The sequence below is a fragment of the Amblyomma maculatum genome, chromosome 2 (assembly GCF_055883805.1).
Source record: "Amblyomma maculatum isolate TAMU_Amacu chromosome 2, ASM5588380v1, whole genome shotgun sequence".
NCBI classification, from domain to species: domain Eukaryota; kingdom Metazoa; phylum Arthropoda; class Arachnida; order Ixodida; family Ixodidae; genus Amblyomma; species Amblyomma maculatum.
The window spans coordinates 17,908,730-17,925,929 of record NC_139345.1 but is presented as its reverse complement, the minus strand read 5'-3'; the positions used below and the strand labels follow the sequence as shown (position 1 = coordinate 17,925,929).

General features: G+C 48.8%; 1 protein-coding gene across 1 annotated transcript in view; it reads right to left on the bottom strand.

Annotated features, from left to right (window-relative positions):
- Window positions 1-17,200, bottom strand: part of bbg (PDZ domain-containing protein big bang) — a 299,541-nt gene that overhangs the window by 110,773 nt on the left and 171,568 nt on the right. The window contains exon 2 of the mRNA XM_084593387.1: window positions 11,692-13,823. Coding sequence (XP_084449513.1) covers window positions 11,692-13,721 — 2,030 coding nt within the window. The 5' untranslated portion in view covers window positions 13,722-13,823. The remainder of the gene's footprint in view (window positions 1-11,691; window positions 13,824-17,200) is intronic.

The window sequence follows — 17,200 nt, the reverse complement described above, 5'->3', positions numbered from 1 at the left end:
AGAAAAAAAAAAAAAAAGAACGACCACCACAACCACCACGAACGCGAACGAACAATTATACATTCTTGGTATAGAATTCAGTGATTTTAGTCACGTCTGAAACGGACAGCTCTAGCTATCATTTTATGATTGATAGGGTGACTTAACACGGATTTCGTTTTGCAACAGATGGCGCTTCCACATCGTCGTCTTGATTAAAAAAAAAAAACAAAAAAAAAAACGCTTGTCGTCTCTGCTGCAGACTAATTCGTTCATGAACGAAACACATGCATTTCTACACCACTTTCGGGAAAGAAAAAAAAAAATTCCACCGCTGCATGTAGTCTGGGTAATATACTCCACTTATGAAAATGCCAGCAAGCGCCGCATTCGTCAGCGAGACAGCCGGCAGAACTCGAGGCCGTGTTTACAAATATCTCGAGCCAAAACCGGCGCCGCTGGCTGTCTGCGCGCCAGCTCCGTTTCATGTCAGCCTCGGCGAGTGACCGATGCAAGAAAAAAAAAAAAAAAAAAAAAAAAAAAAAAAAAAAAAAAAAACACGGATAAGCCAAGAAAAAAAAAGATGAAGCGCGCAACCGGTTTTCCACCGCGAATGCACTTACTGAGCCGTTCTTGCTCATATATACGTACGGCTACCCCTAAGTCTTAAGCGAGCTTTTTAATCTCCCGACAACACAGTGATAGCTGCGCATGCTATCGGATATCGAGAGCCCAGAGAAACGTCCCCGCGTGCATACAGAAAGGGCGCACATTCGATCGGAATCCCCCGCATTCTTAACACGGAAGAAAGAATTAAGAAATGAAGATGATAGCGAACGAGGATGAAAGATATGCCAAACTCTTCCGGCTTGTTTAGCGGGGAAGAAAAGAGAAGACAGGAAGACGTACAGAGGAAAAAAAAAGTATAAAATAAATGGAGCAGCCGCAAAGGGAGGTATTTGCCGCGAGTTTTATCTCCCGGAATCCCAGAGAATGGGCCCGAGCGAGGCGCCAGACAGGCGCCGGCAGTGTTGAGGAGTGGGGGAAGTGGGGGACCAGAAAAGCAAATTTGGAGGGGAGAGATAAAAACAAAAGGAGTCCACAGTCTCGTCGCCGCTGTGGACACAGGGCAGATCAGGCATGCCAATACGCTCCCAGCCGCAAAGGCTCGCCAAGGACGTAGGCATTGCAAGGAACGAGAGAGGAAGGGAGGAAAAAAAAAGCAGTTGGCACTTGCAGGTGCCAACATCTCTTGCATATTGGCATGAGTAACAAGTAAGAAGAAGGAATGCATAACTATATCAGACCCAGAAGGCTGGCCCCAGGGTAAGAAAACTTTGCACCAGCGTCCAATCGTCTGTCCTCGTTAAGAGTTGCTGCGCGCCACTTGGTGTCTGAAGGAATCGCTGTGGGTTCCTGCAGGTGTGTGCAAGAAATCGTGCCCAGTTCTTGTCATGGTTTTGAGAAAGCAAAGCACTAACCAGAGTTCTGCTCTTGCCCTCTTTACTCCGCTACAGTTTCAAACTTGGTACAATCCGCTGCCCCGTGGTATTAGTGCAAGAACAGGAAGCGCGTGGATAACGTATCTAAAACTGGAAGTCGCCCCCTTCAGAACAGCGCAAACTTCGCTAACAAAAGAAAGTTATCGATACACCACTCGATGACGTGACTTTCCGCGCTGCCGGTAAGGTGCTGCCATAAAACAAGACAGCCGCGAACGTCCGCGTATGCGCTCTGGCTCGCATTTCATTCAGACAATACGCTTTGCACCTGCAGATGCACAGCTCACGTCAAGCTCGACTTAATTGCATAAGCCGTATGATCTGGAGGAAATTCAAGCCTGTTGCCTCACGCGGTTGCTGCGCAATCAGGCGCTGCGTCCGAATAGTTAGTTCTGTTGAGCGTTGCGACAACACACGTGCGCAGAAGCAACCAGTGGTAGTTTCGGAATAACAACGACAATAAGAAAGACGGGAAATGTAAAAGACAAAAGCAATCACGTGAACTTATAGAAATTTCAGCACATTGAAACAGCAAATGGGCGAACTTTGCAGAAGCGCCCTGCGGTGCCAAGACCAGACAGTTTCAGCACATTATATATGCATCCACCGTTTAAATAACTAAATCATTGTGCTGAAGACGAGACAAGGACGGGTCATGTATATCTAGGACTGCTTTTCACCGACATCTACACGGTGCGGCTGTTGCCACTACTGCGGAGAGTAGAAAATATGCCTTTTTGTGGTTTTCATTTCTCACGCGACGTTTCTGAACAGCCATCTTTCTTTTTCGAGCAGCGGCAGTGATGTGGTTAGTGGAGGGTCCCCGCACCTTTTCCACTCATCACGTTCAGGCAGGTCTGGCAGGGCGTTAGCGCGTGATTCAACACTTGTCGCTTCCAATAAATTTGTTAGGGAATGTCAGCAGAGGAACACCCTGTATCCAGGCTAGAGACTCGTCTTCAAAACTAGAAGGAGCGGTTTGTCGGCCCCCCCAGGTAGAGGAAGCGCTGAGACAATAAACCGTGTTGGCACGAAAGGGTGAGGCGAAGATGAATGGCAACCGCGCTAGGCACGCGCGACCGGAACTAGCCTGCACGAGAACATTTGTTTCAAAACTGCACAGTACCGCTAGTAAGCGACCGACCAAGCGAGTGTGCGCATATATCTACGGGCGGTCCCCCGTTCGCGTTCAGCACACCAGACGGCGGGGCATCGGCAAGAACGATGAATCTTCAGAGACGCATTGCGCGCCAAAGCGTGTGACTACAGGCCTGTACATGAGTGCACGCACATTTTCCCCCATACACACACCTACACACACCCCTTCGCATGTATTTTCCTTTTGCCACACATATTCACGAAGGCAAATGAAGGTGGCGTGATTTCTCGGGGCTCGCCGACGCTGACCTTGCGTACCTGCCGATGTTTGTTATTTTAATCGATGAGGAGGACGAGTAGGTTAAGGCAATGTATCGCTCTCCCAGCACCCGGTAAAAGATCAGGAACTAGTATGTCCGCACTATAGGGTCCTGGCACTGCCTCTGGTAAATGAATTGGGACGTTTAACCGAGCCGATGGATTGTGCTCTAGCATTAGGCTAATGCTCCTGGATGCATGTATACTTGGCTTGTAGACGATGAATGCGCTTTATTAATACATACTGTGCAGCTACCCAGAGATTTCCGGCTAAGGTAAGGCATGCGCAACCTGTCCAACCCCGGAGCTCTGCGGCGTAAAGAAGAAGAAAAAAAAGGCAGCTTGGCCGTGCGAGCCCGCTTGATCAATTACTGACATCCGTGCACTATTCCGGCAATGTGAAACAGTGTGAGCAAGCGGAAGGCTGCATTCTATGGCATTCGCGCGGATTCAGTGTTGTAGTTATTCATATTAGCTGGCTCATTCGTTTTCTGTTTGCCGTTCATATTAGAGGTACGGGTAGTGCCTCCTTTGCACAGCTTAGGCGCTTTTGAGTGCATGCCTGTTATTCACGAGGACTTGGGTTAAAGGTGCTTCCTTCTGTCCACAGTCATGCACTTCCTTATATCCATTGCCCTTTTCGTCATCATGATCATCATCAGCAGCAGCAGTAGCAGCAGCTTAAGAGAGTCTCCGACACATCTCTCCATTAAAGCTGGTCCTGTGGGTCTTAGGCCGGCTGCTTCCCACTGCTACCTCTTGTCTTCTCATATTAGTAAACACCGACCAGAACGTGACGTTCGCCTGCTCTCAGTAAATAATTTATAACTGAATATATTGTTATGCAGTTCCGGTTTCAATTTCGGTAGCCGAGAGGTGCATGGTTGCGCCGTAACGTGTTAGTATGGCATCACTTGCACACAGGAACAGGAGCTTATGTGTTCTTTCTCTAGACAATGCCATTCCAGTTACTAGAGCAGTTTAGCATATGAGTTGGCGGATAATAAAACGAAAAGGCAGCGACTATATTGAAACTTTATTACGCTTCACTTAATTTTGTGACCCACTTGCGACGTTGAAACCACCGTTCGGAAACGTGAAATCGAAACTGGAGCTATAGATAGAAAATAAATTACAAACTATTATTTGAGCTCAGGTATCGTAGATAAGCTTAATAAAGGTTGCCAACTGAAAGTTGCCCACGCCTACGCGCCTACACTCAGCCAATACAACCAGGTAGTAGAGAGTTTCTATGATGACGTTGAATTGATATTGTGTAAAGTATGTATGTGTGTATACAGGGTGTTTCATCTAAGATTTTACCTATTTTTGAAAAATGGGAAAATGAAGTTTTATTCTCGATTCTTTTTTTAGCTGTTGTATTAAGAGTAGAGAAAAATCAGGAGCCTTAAAGGGTACTAATTAGCTTAAAAATTAACTAAGATTAACTAATTAACTTTTTCTTTATACCAGCTAGAAGCTACTTTTAAATTGCAACAGTGAGCTACCGGTGTGAGAATGCCAAATGGTATTTTAAACGACAAGAAACGTGCATTTCTTAAGGACTGCAGCACTGGCAATTCTGGCCACTTTCGACGCACGAAAACGAAACCTAGCAGACGAAACGCGGAATTTTACGCGCCCACGAGTGACGCAGTCGTGACGTCGCCGGGCGAATCAAGCCGCGTGAAGGCGGCTGCTGCCGCTCGTGAAATACTCGTCTGGCGCTGCGTCATCACATCCAGTGGTGCGATATCTGTGCATGTACTGCTTTTCTTTTTATTTCACCCTCTGGGAGCCAAAGCTTGTAGTCAAGAGGGAGGGCTGATTTGCCCATACCATCAGCGCTACGCCCGCACCATGACAAGCTTCGCCCGCAATGCGTTGGTGACATCTCAAGATCCTACCAGACCATGACGCTGCTCCAAGCGCGTATTTCGCGGGCGGCAGCGGCCGCCTCCAGACGGCTGGTTTCTCTCGGTGACGTCACGGCTGCGTCACTCATGGGCGTGCATAAGTGCGCGCCTCGACTGCTAGGTTTCGTTTTCGTGCGTCGAAAGCGGCCAGAATTGCCAGCGCTGCAGTCCTTAAGAAATGCGCGTTTCTTGTCGTTTAAAATACTATTTTGCGTTCTCACACCGGTAGCTCACTGTTGCAATTTGAAATCAGCTCCTAGCTGGTATAAATAAAAAGTTAATTAGGTAATCTTAGTTAATTAATAAGCTAATTAGTACCCTTTAAGGCTCCTGATTTTTCTCTACTCTTAATACAACAGATAAAAAAAGAACCGACAATAAAACTTAATTTTCCTATTTTTAAAAAATAGGTAAAATCTTAGATGAAACACCCTGTATATATATATATATATATATGCTCACAGAAGCAAATAATCTATGGACCTAGAATACCTTCCTCGGAAAACTGAAGAACACGAAGGGAGCTTGAGGGAGCCCCATGTTACGAGACTCAAAATGAAATGCACTTCGTATACTGTGCCATCGCCCTGGCATAGTGCAGGAGGTGGAGGTACGAGGAAAAGTGCGACGTAATGATCGTATGTGATGGTATAAGGTCTCGAATCAGTCCCAGTATTTGAAGAGAGAACTAAAGAAACTAGTTATGAATAAGCTCGACATCAACAAGCTATAGGGGTAGGATGAGTCTGGATCTCTCTGTAGAACAAATATTCGGCTTTAATCGAGGACGGCGGCTTTAGTGTTCAACAAGCAATGAATGGTAATCTCTCAATCATCGTTAAGGATTTTACAGTAGAACTATGGGAGTAGTGCAAGCAGTAGGGCATTTAGACAAGATACCGGTATGAGTGCTCTCAGGAGGCGGAATATCTGATTAACAGAGGCGAAAGTCTAACTTCACAGACAGAATAGCACTGGCAAGAGCTATCAAATCTAACCAAGAACCATAAAATATCCGGTTATTTAGCTTGCTCTAAGGAATGTGGGTAGCCTAAAAAAAAATGCTGTCGTAAGGAAACTATGCTTAGGCAAGAATCAAACGTGTCTGCGCTAAGAGACAATGAAGGCAATATCATAACCATGTATGAATAAGGTAGACGAAGAAGCCGAAGATTTGTACGCAGAACTGCTCACTCTCATAAGTAATTGGGGCGGTATACTGATAGAGGCTTTTGCCCTGTAGAGTCCAGTCAGGCTGCTGCTGACTATTGAAGAATTGAGCACTGGTTAAATGTCACAGGTATCTTTCTGAAGCATGTACACTTTGAGAAAATTTAGCGTATCTATCTTTTCGAAGAGCAGCCGTGCAGTTTCTTAAAGGTTCGCGCACACCAGTGAAACTTTTTCTGTTTGGTTTCCTCCGTTTACCGTGAAGCATAAAAACCGGCGGAGTTCATGGAGGCAGCCGACCAACCTGCTTGTCATTTCCTCATTTCCCAACCCCGTTTCCATTCATAAATCTTGACTTCACCTCCCCCTTCAGGTTGTACCCACTCAGTTAGGCCAATATCGAATTGAATTTATTTTTGCATTACTGTGGCGCTGGCGAACACTCCCAAGTACAGGTTAAACTCAAAATAAATAGCTAAGACAGTAGAAGATTAAACAGCCGTCGCCGTACTCAGCGGTAAAGCACAGGACGCGAAACTGAGTGGTCAGATCCCACGTGCGGCATGTGGTTATTTTTCCTTCTGCTTTCTAGACAGTTACTTTCACGATGAAGTATTGCTTCATATTTAGAAAGGAAAAAAATATCTGCCATGCTTTCTTTGGCTTCAGCGGCTGCTGGCCCCCTTCTTATGTATGTCATAACGAAGCCCTTCATTTCCATTTGATTTCCAATTTATAAACAAAATTACTTTTAAAATTTGCCTTTTCCGTGCCCTCAATTCTGATTCCTGTGGGGATCGCTACATTTACGACGTCACAGATATTATGACCCAGGTTGCTGCACGAAGTGTCGAAACTCGTCCGATTGAGAAGAAAAAAAAAGAACGTGACCGAAAAAAAAAAAAAATGCCGCACATGTTTTCGGATCGAAATTGTGACGCAACCATTCTTTGTGCGGCGTTCGGGTTGGTGTCGTATCATTTCGCTTCTCTCTTAGCATCCATCTACTGGTGAAAGTTAGTCTGCGATATTGTCTTGAACAGACGACATATATACCCCCAATTGTAATTGCAGGTGTCCACAAGGAAGTGAGACTGATACTGCGCCCCCTCCCGCCTCTTCCTGAAAAAAAAAAAAAAAAAGGGAGACAAATAAGCTAAACAGGCTTCTTTGACAAACGTTGCGCGAGTCTCTTGATGCTAAAAATTGCCGAAACGAAAAAGAGCTGCTAAAGGCGATATCGCGTCTACTGCTACGGTGAAGCTTCAGCGCCATCCGAATCTCTCCCGCGATTGATTCTGGTGTGAAAACAAATTTTGCGAGACATGTGATAAACTTGGTGGTCATATGCAGCCGTTGTTCAGCATTCGATGAGGCTATGATGTCTGTGATGACTGATTGACACCGACCGCTGCAAACTGTCTCGCGCACGCACGCACGCACGCACGCACGCACGCACGCACGCACACACACACACACACACACGCGCGCGCGCACGCACACACACACACACACACACACACACACACACACACACACACACACACACACACACACACACACACACACACACACACACACACACACACACACACACACACACACACACACACACACACACACACACACACACACACACACACACACACACACACACACACATCTGCCCAAGTATAGGAATAAATTAGAAATAGAAACATTAGAAATAAATCAGAGAGCCGTCGGACGATTAGCACTAGGTGCCCACGGCAAAATCACGAATGAGGCGGTGCAGGGAGATATGGGCTGGGTATCTTTCGAAGTACGGGAAGCTCAGAGTAAAATATTATATAAGGAACGCCTGAGAAAATTGGACAGTAACAGATGGGCAGCTAAAGTATTTAAATATCTATGCCTAAAAAGCGTTGACTCACGATGGAGGAAAAGAACTAGGAAACTAACTAGTAAGTATGCTGGTAACAAGGATGAAGAAATAAAGAGCGTTAAGCAACAGGTGAAAAACACCAAAGGTAAAATTGGATAAATTCGATGGAAAAGAAACAGTGTGGAATTATACCGAAAGTGGGAAAGGCAGGTCAGGAAGAAAGCTTCCTTTGATAAGTCAAGAGGCAGTGCCCTACTTTTTGAAGCCTGATCAGAGTGCCTTAGAACACGCAGCTGCAAAAAGAAATTTAACAATGGAGATGACGCATGTGCTGTATGTAGTAACTCCGTGTGAAACAATTGAGCATATTATACTCGAATGTAATGGTATCCATCCGGAAGTCGCTGCAGGCGCAGTCACTCTTCCTGGAGCTCTGCGGTTTAGAGATACCAGTGGCCGGGTGAATAAATCGGCGGTGGAAGCTAGCAAAAAACGACTGGAAGATTGGTGGTTTAAAAGCAGAAAAGTGACATAATGTTAGTAATGTAGAAACAAAAATTCAAGAAATAGAATGATGGCATACCTAGCTAATCTAAAACAATAAGTAGGATATAGGGAGAAAAATGAGCATGATAGCTACTGCTACCAAGGGGACGCTCCTATATTCCATCGATTCATCCACTGATTCTTCAATGCTTTGTACGACGTAACGAGACCACATGATATCAGAAAGTTGCAAGGGGCTGCCTATTGGGGCAACTCATTTGCGATAGGAAGGTGGAATAAGAATCAACTTGCCAGTGCATTTAGATGCCGAGTCACGGACGCTGCACCTATAGGCCATGCACGTATACTCGTACGGATCGGTTAAAGGCGGAGCTTAAATCTCCCGAATGATTTTTGTTTTTAAATAGCCTTACTTGGTATTTCGAAAAACGGTTTCTGGTGTCGGAGACATGTGACCGTAATGAACGTGATACGATAATTAACCAGAACAATCTAGAAATCCACTAGAGTTGCCCTTTAGCGTTAATCGGTTACATGACCTTTGCATTATATGCCCTGCCCACGTGCATTTCTTCTTTTGTATTTTCACTGTACAGGATATCATTAACTCGCTTTGTTGACTGAGCAGTCGGCTCTTTCTCTTGCCTGTTAATATTGTAGGTGATATTTTCCTTTTGATATGGCATGGTTTTAATTTCTGTATTTATCGAAAAGAGTAGTGAGCTCGCATTCAGGCGGTATTTTTTAGCGCTAACAAAAAACTTACTTAGAAGCCTCCGAATCTGAAAACCGTCTAGCCCGTCTACAAGTTCTTTTAAGTGAGTGCGTAGCGTGCTTTATTTGTGTGCAGATGTTTTCATCCTGTTTGCACCATAGTTTTCATGTCTAACAATTTGTTACTAGCTGGTTTGAAGGATGCAATTTACTTTCATGAAGTAAGTGTACGTAGGCGACACGTATGTCACCGAAAGAAAGAGAGGGGGGGGGGGGGGGGGTCGTTTGCGAAGCACGTAGGTGTTTTAGTCTGGTACAGCCCTTATTCGGGCAACTATTTTATCTCCGTCTTTTAAATAGGCTTTTTGTTTTTCAGATCTCTTGAAACGGAACAAGAAAATATTGTATTGCATTGCTCTCAGCAGAAAAAGCTTAGAAACTTTCCAACTGGCCACACGAAGCTATGCAGCTCGCGAATATCCCTATAACCATCGCCTCCTTCCTAACAAACGAGCGACGATGCTTCGACGAATTATGCTCGCAGTCTCACCGAAAACCGCCGAGCGGAGGAGGCTGTGGACGAATACGCACACACGCACGTCCACGCCAGTGCCGCTGTTGCGCCGGACAGAGACGCATCGGTCGGGTAATTGGAAATACGCCGAGCGCCATCCATCAGCGGGGATATCGGGTGCAAAGGAAGATCTCCCAGCCTGGCTGCGCCACTGCGAGACACGACGCAGGCTTACACGGAGCCAGCGACCCGGCAATCGTGATTTCTTTAATTCACGGAATCGGCCGATGACCAGCGGCAGCGAGCGCGGCGGCCACCACCGGATCTGCGCCGTGCTAATGAGGTCACCGAAGGGCACATCCCCACTCCACCTCCCCCTATCTTTTCTGCACTTCCTTGCCCCCTGTACTATACATATGAGTCTACTACCTCTCCCGAATGCGCGAAGGAGGTGCCAATAACATGCTCCGGGTCCTGGCAACGCTAGTAGACCCCTTGGGCCAGCTCCGCGCCGCCTCCGTTATGAGTCAGTATAAACGAAGATGGCAGCGGTCTCCGTTTGATGTTCCTTTGACTCCTCCGGGTCGCCAGTAGGATGGCTGAACGCGCACACATCTCCTTTTATGTCTGGTTTCGTACAGAAAAAAAAAAATTAAGAAAGCGGCGGACAAGTATTTCTGCGTCGTGATCTGTGAGGTTGGTGAAGCACACGTGCAACGGAGTATAGGGTTCCTTCGGGGCATCAGGACATGCAGCGCCGCCATGTCGTCATCTATGCGATAGCGCGCTTTCCGCCGGCTGTGGCTGAGAGAGAGAGCTGCATTTAACTACTGTAGTGCTAATATATTTACTGAGGCTGGACCCTATAGGTATGCTCTGCGGTGAGTAAGCAGTTTAGGAAATTATATTTGTTTATCCATTCCAGCTAAGGTCTATAGCATGCACAAAAATATTTTTCTTAATACTTTCTAATACTATCAGGTATGTGAGAACATTTATAGAGAAGGGGGGGGGGATAATTATGTAAGCAACAAGCCTGAATGAAACACTTTACTAGCGACATTTTAAGCGCCATCGAAACACGATTAAACACTCACGAAGGAATATGAACCATAACACGGTTTTTCAAGTCGTACCGACGTGTTACTTTCTTCCAAAGTGCTTCTGACATCGTGCCGCTCGTCTTGAGCAAGACCCGCCGAAATTAAAAAAAATAAAATAAAAATAAAGTACAAACAATGACGCAACCCGTCCGCCGCGCTCTGCGCCATTTTGCAGAGACGGCACCGCCACTCTGACAAAAGCCAGGTTTTGTAACGGGCCTTGAAGCGCCGCTTCTGTTATCGTTCTCTGCGATAGGCCAATGGCAAAGTGCGTGACGAAAGGACTGCCCAATCCCCGCTCCTTGTGTCTGCATGTCAAGGACGGTCAGATAAGTCGCCCGTGGTCTACGCACGTTAGGGGACATGATCGAGAGATCAGAGAGGAAGAGTAATCATTCTAGCGGACTTTGAAACATGAGCAAGAAACGCAGAAGAAAAAAGAGGTGCTTCTGTGGAGAAAGCAAAATAAATGGTCAGAAGACTGGCATACATAAACGGCGGTTTTCCATGGATCCAGCGAATACTTCGCTACGCCAGGACGACATCTTAAGGAAGACGGACCGTTATTTCGTTCCTTCTGCGCACTCCCGAATCGAGGACAAGTCTGGCTACCTGTGCTGTATTTTAAAGGAGCGCTGCTCACGCGGGCAAATAGATTCACGAGGGGAACATAAATTACAGGAAGCCCGACATGAAAGGACGTCCGGTAGCGAGGAAAGGGGGCCGCGCGCAAGCGTCGCTGAATAGCGCCATAAATTGAGACGTCGCGCGGTGTGACGCGTCTTCGTGAGGTATACAATGAGGAACCAATGCTGGTCCGAGAAGGCGAGCCCTATGCGGAGCGAGTTTTGTAGCAGCGTGACCCTGCCGCGACCCGGGCAGCGGTAAAACGCGACCTCAGCTGTGCTCTGTAGAGTCACCATTGGGCAAGCGCCGCAAACTGTCTAATGAAGCCCGGTCGCCCAAAGGTGAAAGCGCGGGCGCCAAGCGTTTCACAACAACTCACCCGTCGTCGAAACACGAGGCGACGTTCACAGTGCCCTCTGGTTCGCCGTGGCCGCCAGCTCCAATGCCAGGGGTCAGCGTGACGCAAGCGGAGCTCTGGTATGTCCGGAGAGGCTCTTTGTATTCCGGTTCCAGTTCAATGTCCGTGCTCGCTGGGCGTCCGACCACTTCGTCTCGCCGCTGACTGGAGACGGTAATTGTCCTCTCGCTCAGGGTCTGTCTATTGGCAGGCGTCGCGAAGCACGTGTCCACCTCTTCCCGCGTCGCGAAGAAGTTTTGACTGCCACGCGAGTCCAGCAGGCCATTGCGGATGAGGACGGTGGAGCTCGAGCAGTGCTCGGTCGTTTTGACGACTCTAGAGAATGACAGCTGCTCTTGCTGCGACTGCAGGGGTTCCACGAGCAGGCGACGCTCGAACGCAACGCTGTCGTCTTCGCGGCCATCGGCATGTGGAAAGTGTTCGGGCTCTTCCTCGGGGCAACATTCGCCCTCTAGAGGGGATCTCTGCTGTTCGGCACAGCACGCCATTGGCTCGGACGAGCTGAAGTCAAGCTGCAATAGCTTATCCAGGGCCATTGCAGCAGCGGCGTGATTTTCCTTTACAGCTGGCAGGTGTCTGTCAACGTCCATGCCGACGTCTTGGTCAGAACCTTCTTCTTGTTCTTGGAGAGGCGACAACGTGTCTGGCCTCGACTCCTGGTCTTCATCCGATGCCAACCGGTATTCGGTGTCGCTGCAGACATCGTCGGTCACGCGCTGCTGTGGGGACGAAGACAGATCTTGGAAACACTCTGGTGGCGCGATGGGCGACGGCAGACCCAGAACGTCACAAAGTGCGTCCTTGCCGTCGTTAAGAATTCCCGGATCGTCAACAAAGTCAAGGTCTTGCTCGTCATCGTCGACGCACGTTTCTTCGTGCCCGTCGAGTTCTCGCTCGAGCTGCTCGAAAGGGCTGAGCACTTTTTCTAGGTCGAAAGTGTGGGAGGGCCTGTCCAGAGACTGCTGTCGAGTGTGCTCGGAAAAGCTAGAGTTGGCGGTGCTCGCCCTTGAGAACTTTTCGATGACGGTGGACACGGAGCTTCCTGTGTCATCGGACTCGCATTCCAGCACCTTTTTCTCCTCCTCGGCAAAGAGGTCGACATAGAAGTCCGGCTGGACGGGCCTGTCTCCCTTGTCACAGCTGCCGCGTTTCCGCATGAGCTCTTCCCAGCCCGGAAGCCTCATGCTTAGTGACATGCCCGGAAATGCTGGTGTCGGCGACGGCTCTTCCGGATCGGAGCAGCTGCACTTTGGCCGCCGCGGAGGCAGCGGCGGAGGAATGGAGGGCCTTCGCAGCGACGGACTGCGCTCGACGCCCGAGGCGTGCTTTTCGAACAGCTCGACGTGCTGCCGAACGCTCGTTGTACTGGGTGCCGACGCAGCGATATCGCTACCTCCGCCGATGGAGGACTTTCTCGGTGGGATCGGCGGCGGTGGATGCTTTCTTGTCCGGCCCGACGTCTCGCCTTGATGTCGTAAAAGGAGCTTGATGCATACCGGAGAGTCGCGTAGCAGCGTGACACAGTCCAGGCGCGTCATGGAGGTGACGGGTGTGTCGCCGATCTCTAGTATCTCGTCTCCTTCTTTGATGGGAGACACCTTCCACTGAGCCCTGGAGGCTGGACTTTCGGGAGTGATGGACTGAATGAACACTCTGGACACATTATCGCCGGCGGTCGTTCCTCCCACGAACTTGAGCGCCATGCCCAGCCTTTCCCCGGGAAGGCGGTACACTAGTACTTCCTCGGTAGCGCTCGATGTTTCGTCGACTTCTAGGAGCGTCACGTAATTGTCCGGTTCAGCCTGGCTCGAGGGGCCGCCAGCAGAGTCCTCCACGGATACGACGGTGACGAAGTCTTTCGTCCCGGTCGCTGACGGCTTGAGTAACATCGGCGGCGGACTCTGCTCGCCGTTATAAGTTGGGATAGGGTCGCTCAAGTCTGCGTCGTTGTAGACTTCCATAATGATTACGTTATCGGGCAGAGTTGCCATAGAAAAATCTGGTGGAAAGTTGCTCTCTGTCCGTATCCTACATGGTGCTCATGCTGCTGGACGGCGCCAAACCATTTCTCGACTGTTGTCCCTGGGCCGAACCTGCGAAAAGAAGGATACACATTTGTGTAAATATGGTACGCCCGAAAGCATTACGCGGTGCTGTGTGCACACATCAGCTACACATATGCAGAGAAAAAGGAGGAAAATCTAATGACACTCGCGGAAATAACAAACTGAAGGCATGTCTAGTCATCTGGAAGAGCGAGCTTTCATTACTCACATTGGGCCAAAGAATAACAGAAGTTACTGAGCGTAGGGAAGCGCTACCAATCATTGTCGACGTGTGGTTGAAACAATCCATGTTGCTTGAAAAAAGTCCATTATATAAGCCAAGTACTCATCCCCCACATACCCATGATGCGACCGGTAAATAGGTCATTTTCCACTATATCGTACCTGGCGCATTCATGATAGCCACACGCGCGTAGTGCTCTCAACACTGGTATGTATTCTTTCTGGGAACCAGAGCTAAAGCGGAGGCGCACGGAGGCGAAGCACCTTGGTGAGCTCACCGAGTGATGGATCTCGCGGAGCAACCGCCGCATTCTGGGCCCCCTTTAATGAGACTTTTCGGTTCGATAGAGAGATGTAGGAAGTGACGAACGCGCAGCGCGCTTGTTGCCTGGCGTCCGCATACAGTCAGTGGCATTACACTAACCGCGCACCTCTGTGCACATAGAAGCACACACACGAGCGCACACATAAACAGGCTGACGCAGGCCAGGTCAGTCCTCGGATCGGCTTTAGCCAGTCCCATGCATGACACGAGTGCACGCCTTTCCTTCACCGAGATGGATGGAAAGCAAGCGGGCTAAGGACAGAACCGCGCCTCGATCCAGGGGTCGCTGCCGGACGGCCGAGTTCAGCCCAAACACGAGCGTCGTAACTGTAGAGCGTGTGTTCTGATACAGCGCCGGTCCTTGGCCTATACAGGCGCCAGACAGTGCCAGATGAAGAACCCATACATAGATGCGTGTATATATTTCGCAAGAACGGAGAACCAGCAGCACGCGAGCGCTCATGCTGCATACAGGGCGCGAAGCTCTTCAGGCGCCCGCGCGTGCTGCGTTGACCTTTGCGTGGCCCCAGTGGCCATCTCGGTGCCGCTCGCGCCTTGGAGGAGGAAAGCGCGCGTGCGGCCACCTCGGCTGACGGTACAGGACTGGCGCCTCATTGCAGAAACGCGAACCGGCTAAACAAGCCATCCATGGAGGAGATAACCGAGTGGTCGCGTGGTGAGGTCGCTAATCGAGGCAGCGCGGCCGAGCAGGGGAGACCGTCCGCTGAATATTCGCGCGGTTGATGGACAGCACGAGGCAGGTGGGGTGATAGTCACGCGCTTGACGGCGGCCAACGGGACAGCCTGTACGATCATGAGGGTCCGTAATTGGAAACTGCGTACGCCTCAAGTAGAGGGAAAGCGTAATTGTTGGTGTCCTCTGCATGCTGCTCTCCTTATACTTGGGTATTCATTGCAGCAATGACGGGGACAGGGCCCGCGAGAGCTGTTAGCGTCAGCGGCTTTTTCTGTTTTACCAGTCTGCCGGTGGAGTCAAAAAGAACTTGTTCGACAGCCTTGATCGAAATTCCCCAGTTCACTCATGTTAAGCTCTCCCCTCGGGAGGAAGCGGTGTCGAAAAACACTTTTAAACGGGTTTGAAAAAGGGGCGAGGTACAGGCAGCCGTGCAGCGAGCGCTATGACAATGCTCAGGGAACTTCTATTGCCAGTATAAGCTCATCCTGCACTTGGTGCGGAGAGAAAGCCGACCTTAATCATATCGTATGGTATTGCTCAGAGCCCCCACCTCCCAAGGCTCTCATAGAAGCTCCCTCACGTGAATCCTGGGAGGAAGTGCTGCGCAACGCGGGCCCCGATATACAATTGGGCGTCGTAAACCGCGCTGAAGAAGTTGCCGCAAGCCACCAGCTAACGGCCACTTGGCTCTTTCATTAAGACCCAGTACACTCTCCCGACAATGGTTTTCTCTCTCTCTATCTCTCTCTGTCTATAAAGCAAGAGAAGTGTCATGGTATCTATTGCCAGTAAGTTTCTGCAAAAGGAGACATTGGACGCTCAGACGCGGGAAAAAATTTCCGAGATCACTGCAGAATCGACACTGGAGAAATTCGAGAATCGAGAATTGTTGTCCGCGAGAGGTGTTAGCGGGATGCCGCGAATGATAAATAAGGGACTTTCCTTTCCGGTAAACCGCTTAACTGTATTTAATTATGCAACTAACCTACCCCAACCATTTTGTCATTTACTCTCTTTCCTTGATGCTCTATCCGATGATATCATTCTTTTTTTGATATACCAACTGGTTCCTCTTCCGCTAGTGACAAATACTGGTCCTTTCCTGTAAGCCACTTAACTGGCTCTACGTTTGGATGAAGGCCAAACGATGAGGCGTCCGCATGCTGTGGGATGTCAATGCACCTTAAAAATACCCAGCTGGACGAAACTACTCCGCAGCCCTCCACTAAGGCACCCCTTTTACTCCCATCTTGCTACCCTTTTTTTACGGCGGAGTTAAGGTGTCCACAGAACAAGTGTGACAGAGATTGCGCCATTCCTTTTTTGTGAACCAATTATTATTGGTATTGACTTTAATTAGTTACCTAATTATACCACATCAATGACATCAACCATTTTGTCACTTGCAAACCTTTCATTGACGCTATATCCTATGGTACCATCCTTTTTCCGATATAGTACCTCTTTTACCGCGCCGACAAAGTTATGCCCACGCAAAACCCGCCTGCACACAATGCTTACGCATTACTAACTGGGCATGCATATTTGAGGTTGGTTTGGCTTATGGGGTTTAACGTATACTAACGCGACTCAGGCTTTGAGAGACGCCGTAGTGGAGATATTCGGAAAGTTCGATTTCCTGGGGTCCTTTCACGTCTACTAAGATCGTCAGCACACGGGCGTCTTGCTTTTCGCCTCCATCGAAAAGCGGCCGCCGCGGCCGGGATTCGACACCGCAGCCTTGGGCACAGTATAGTCGAGCGGCCTAACATCGGATGACTGCACAAGCGAAGCGGGGTGGGCATATGGTTAATAGTTCATTCAGTGCACGCGAGACTTACAAGAATGCTGGGCTGTTCAAGTTAAAAACAAATTAATACAGTAGAAGAACAGGATACTATTTTTGCGTTGATCACTTGCATGAATTCATTCAGGAAAGGAATGCCTGAACAGTTTACAACCCAGTAGCAAGGCACTGAAAGTGGTAAGGAATTAGTATCCGCAGATGCGGACCACGAAAGGGAAATAACTAAGAGAATTAGACTGGGATAGAACGCATTTGGCTAGTTCCTGCAGATGATTACTACAAGCTGGCCAGTATGCCCCAAGAACAGAGTATATATCAACTGTATCTTACGGTACTCATTTACACCGTAGTAA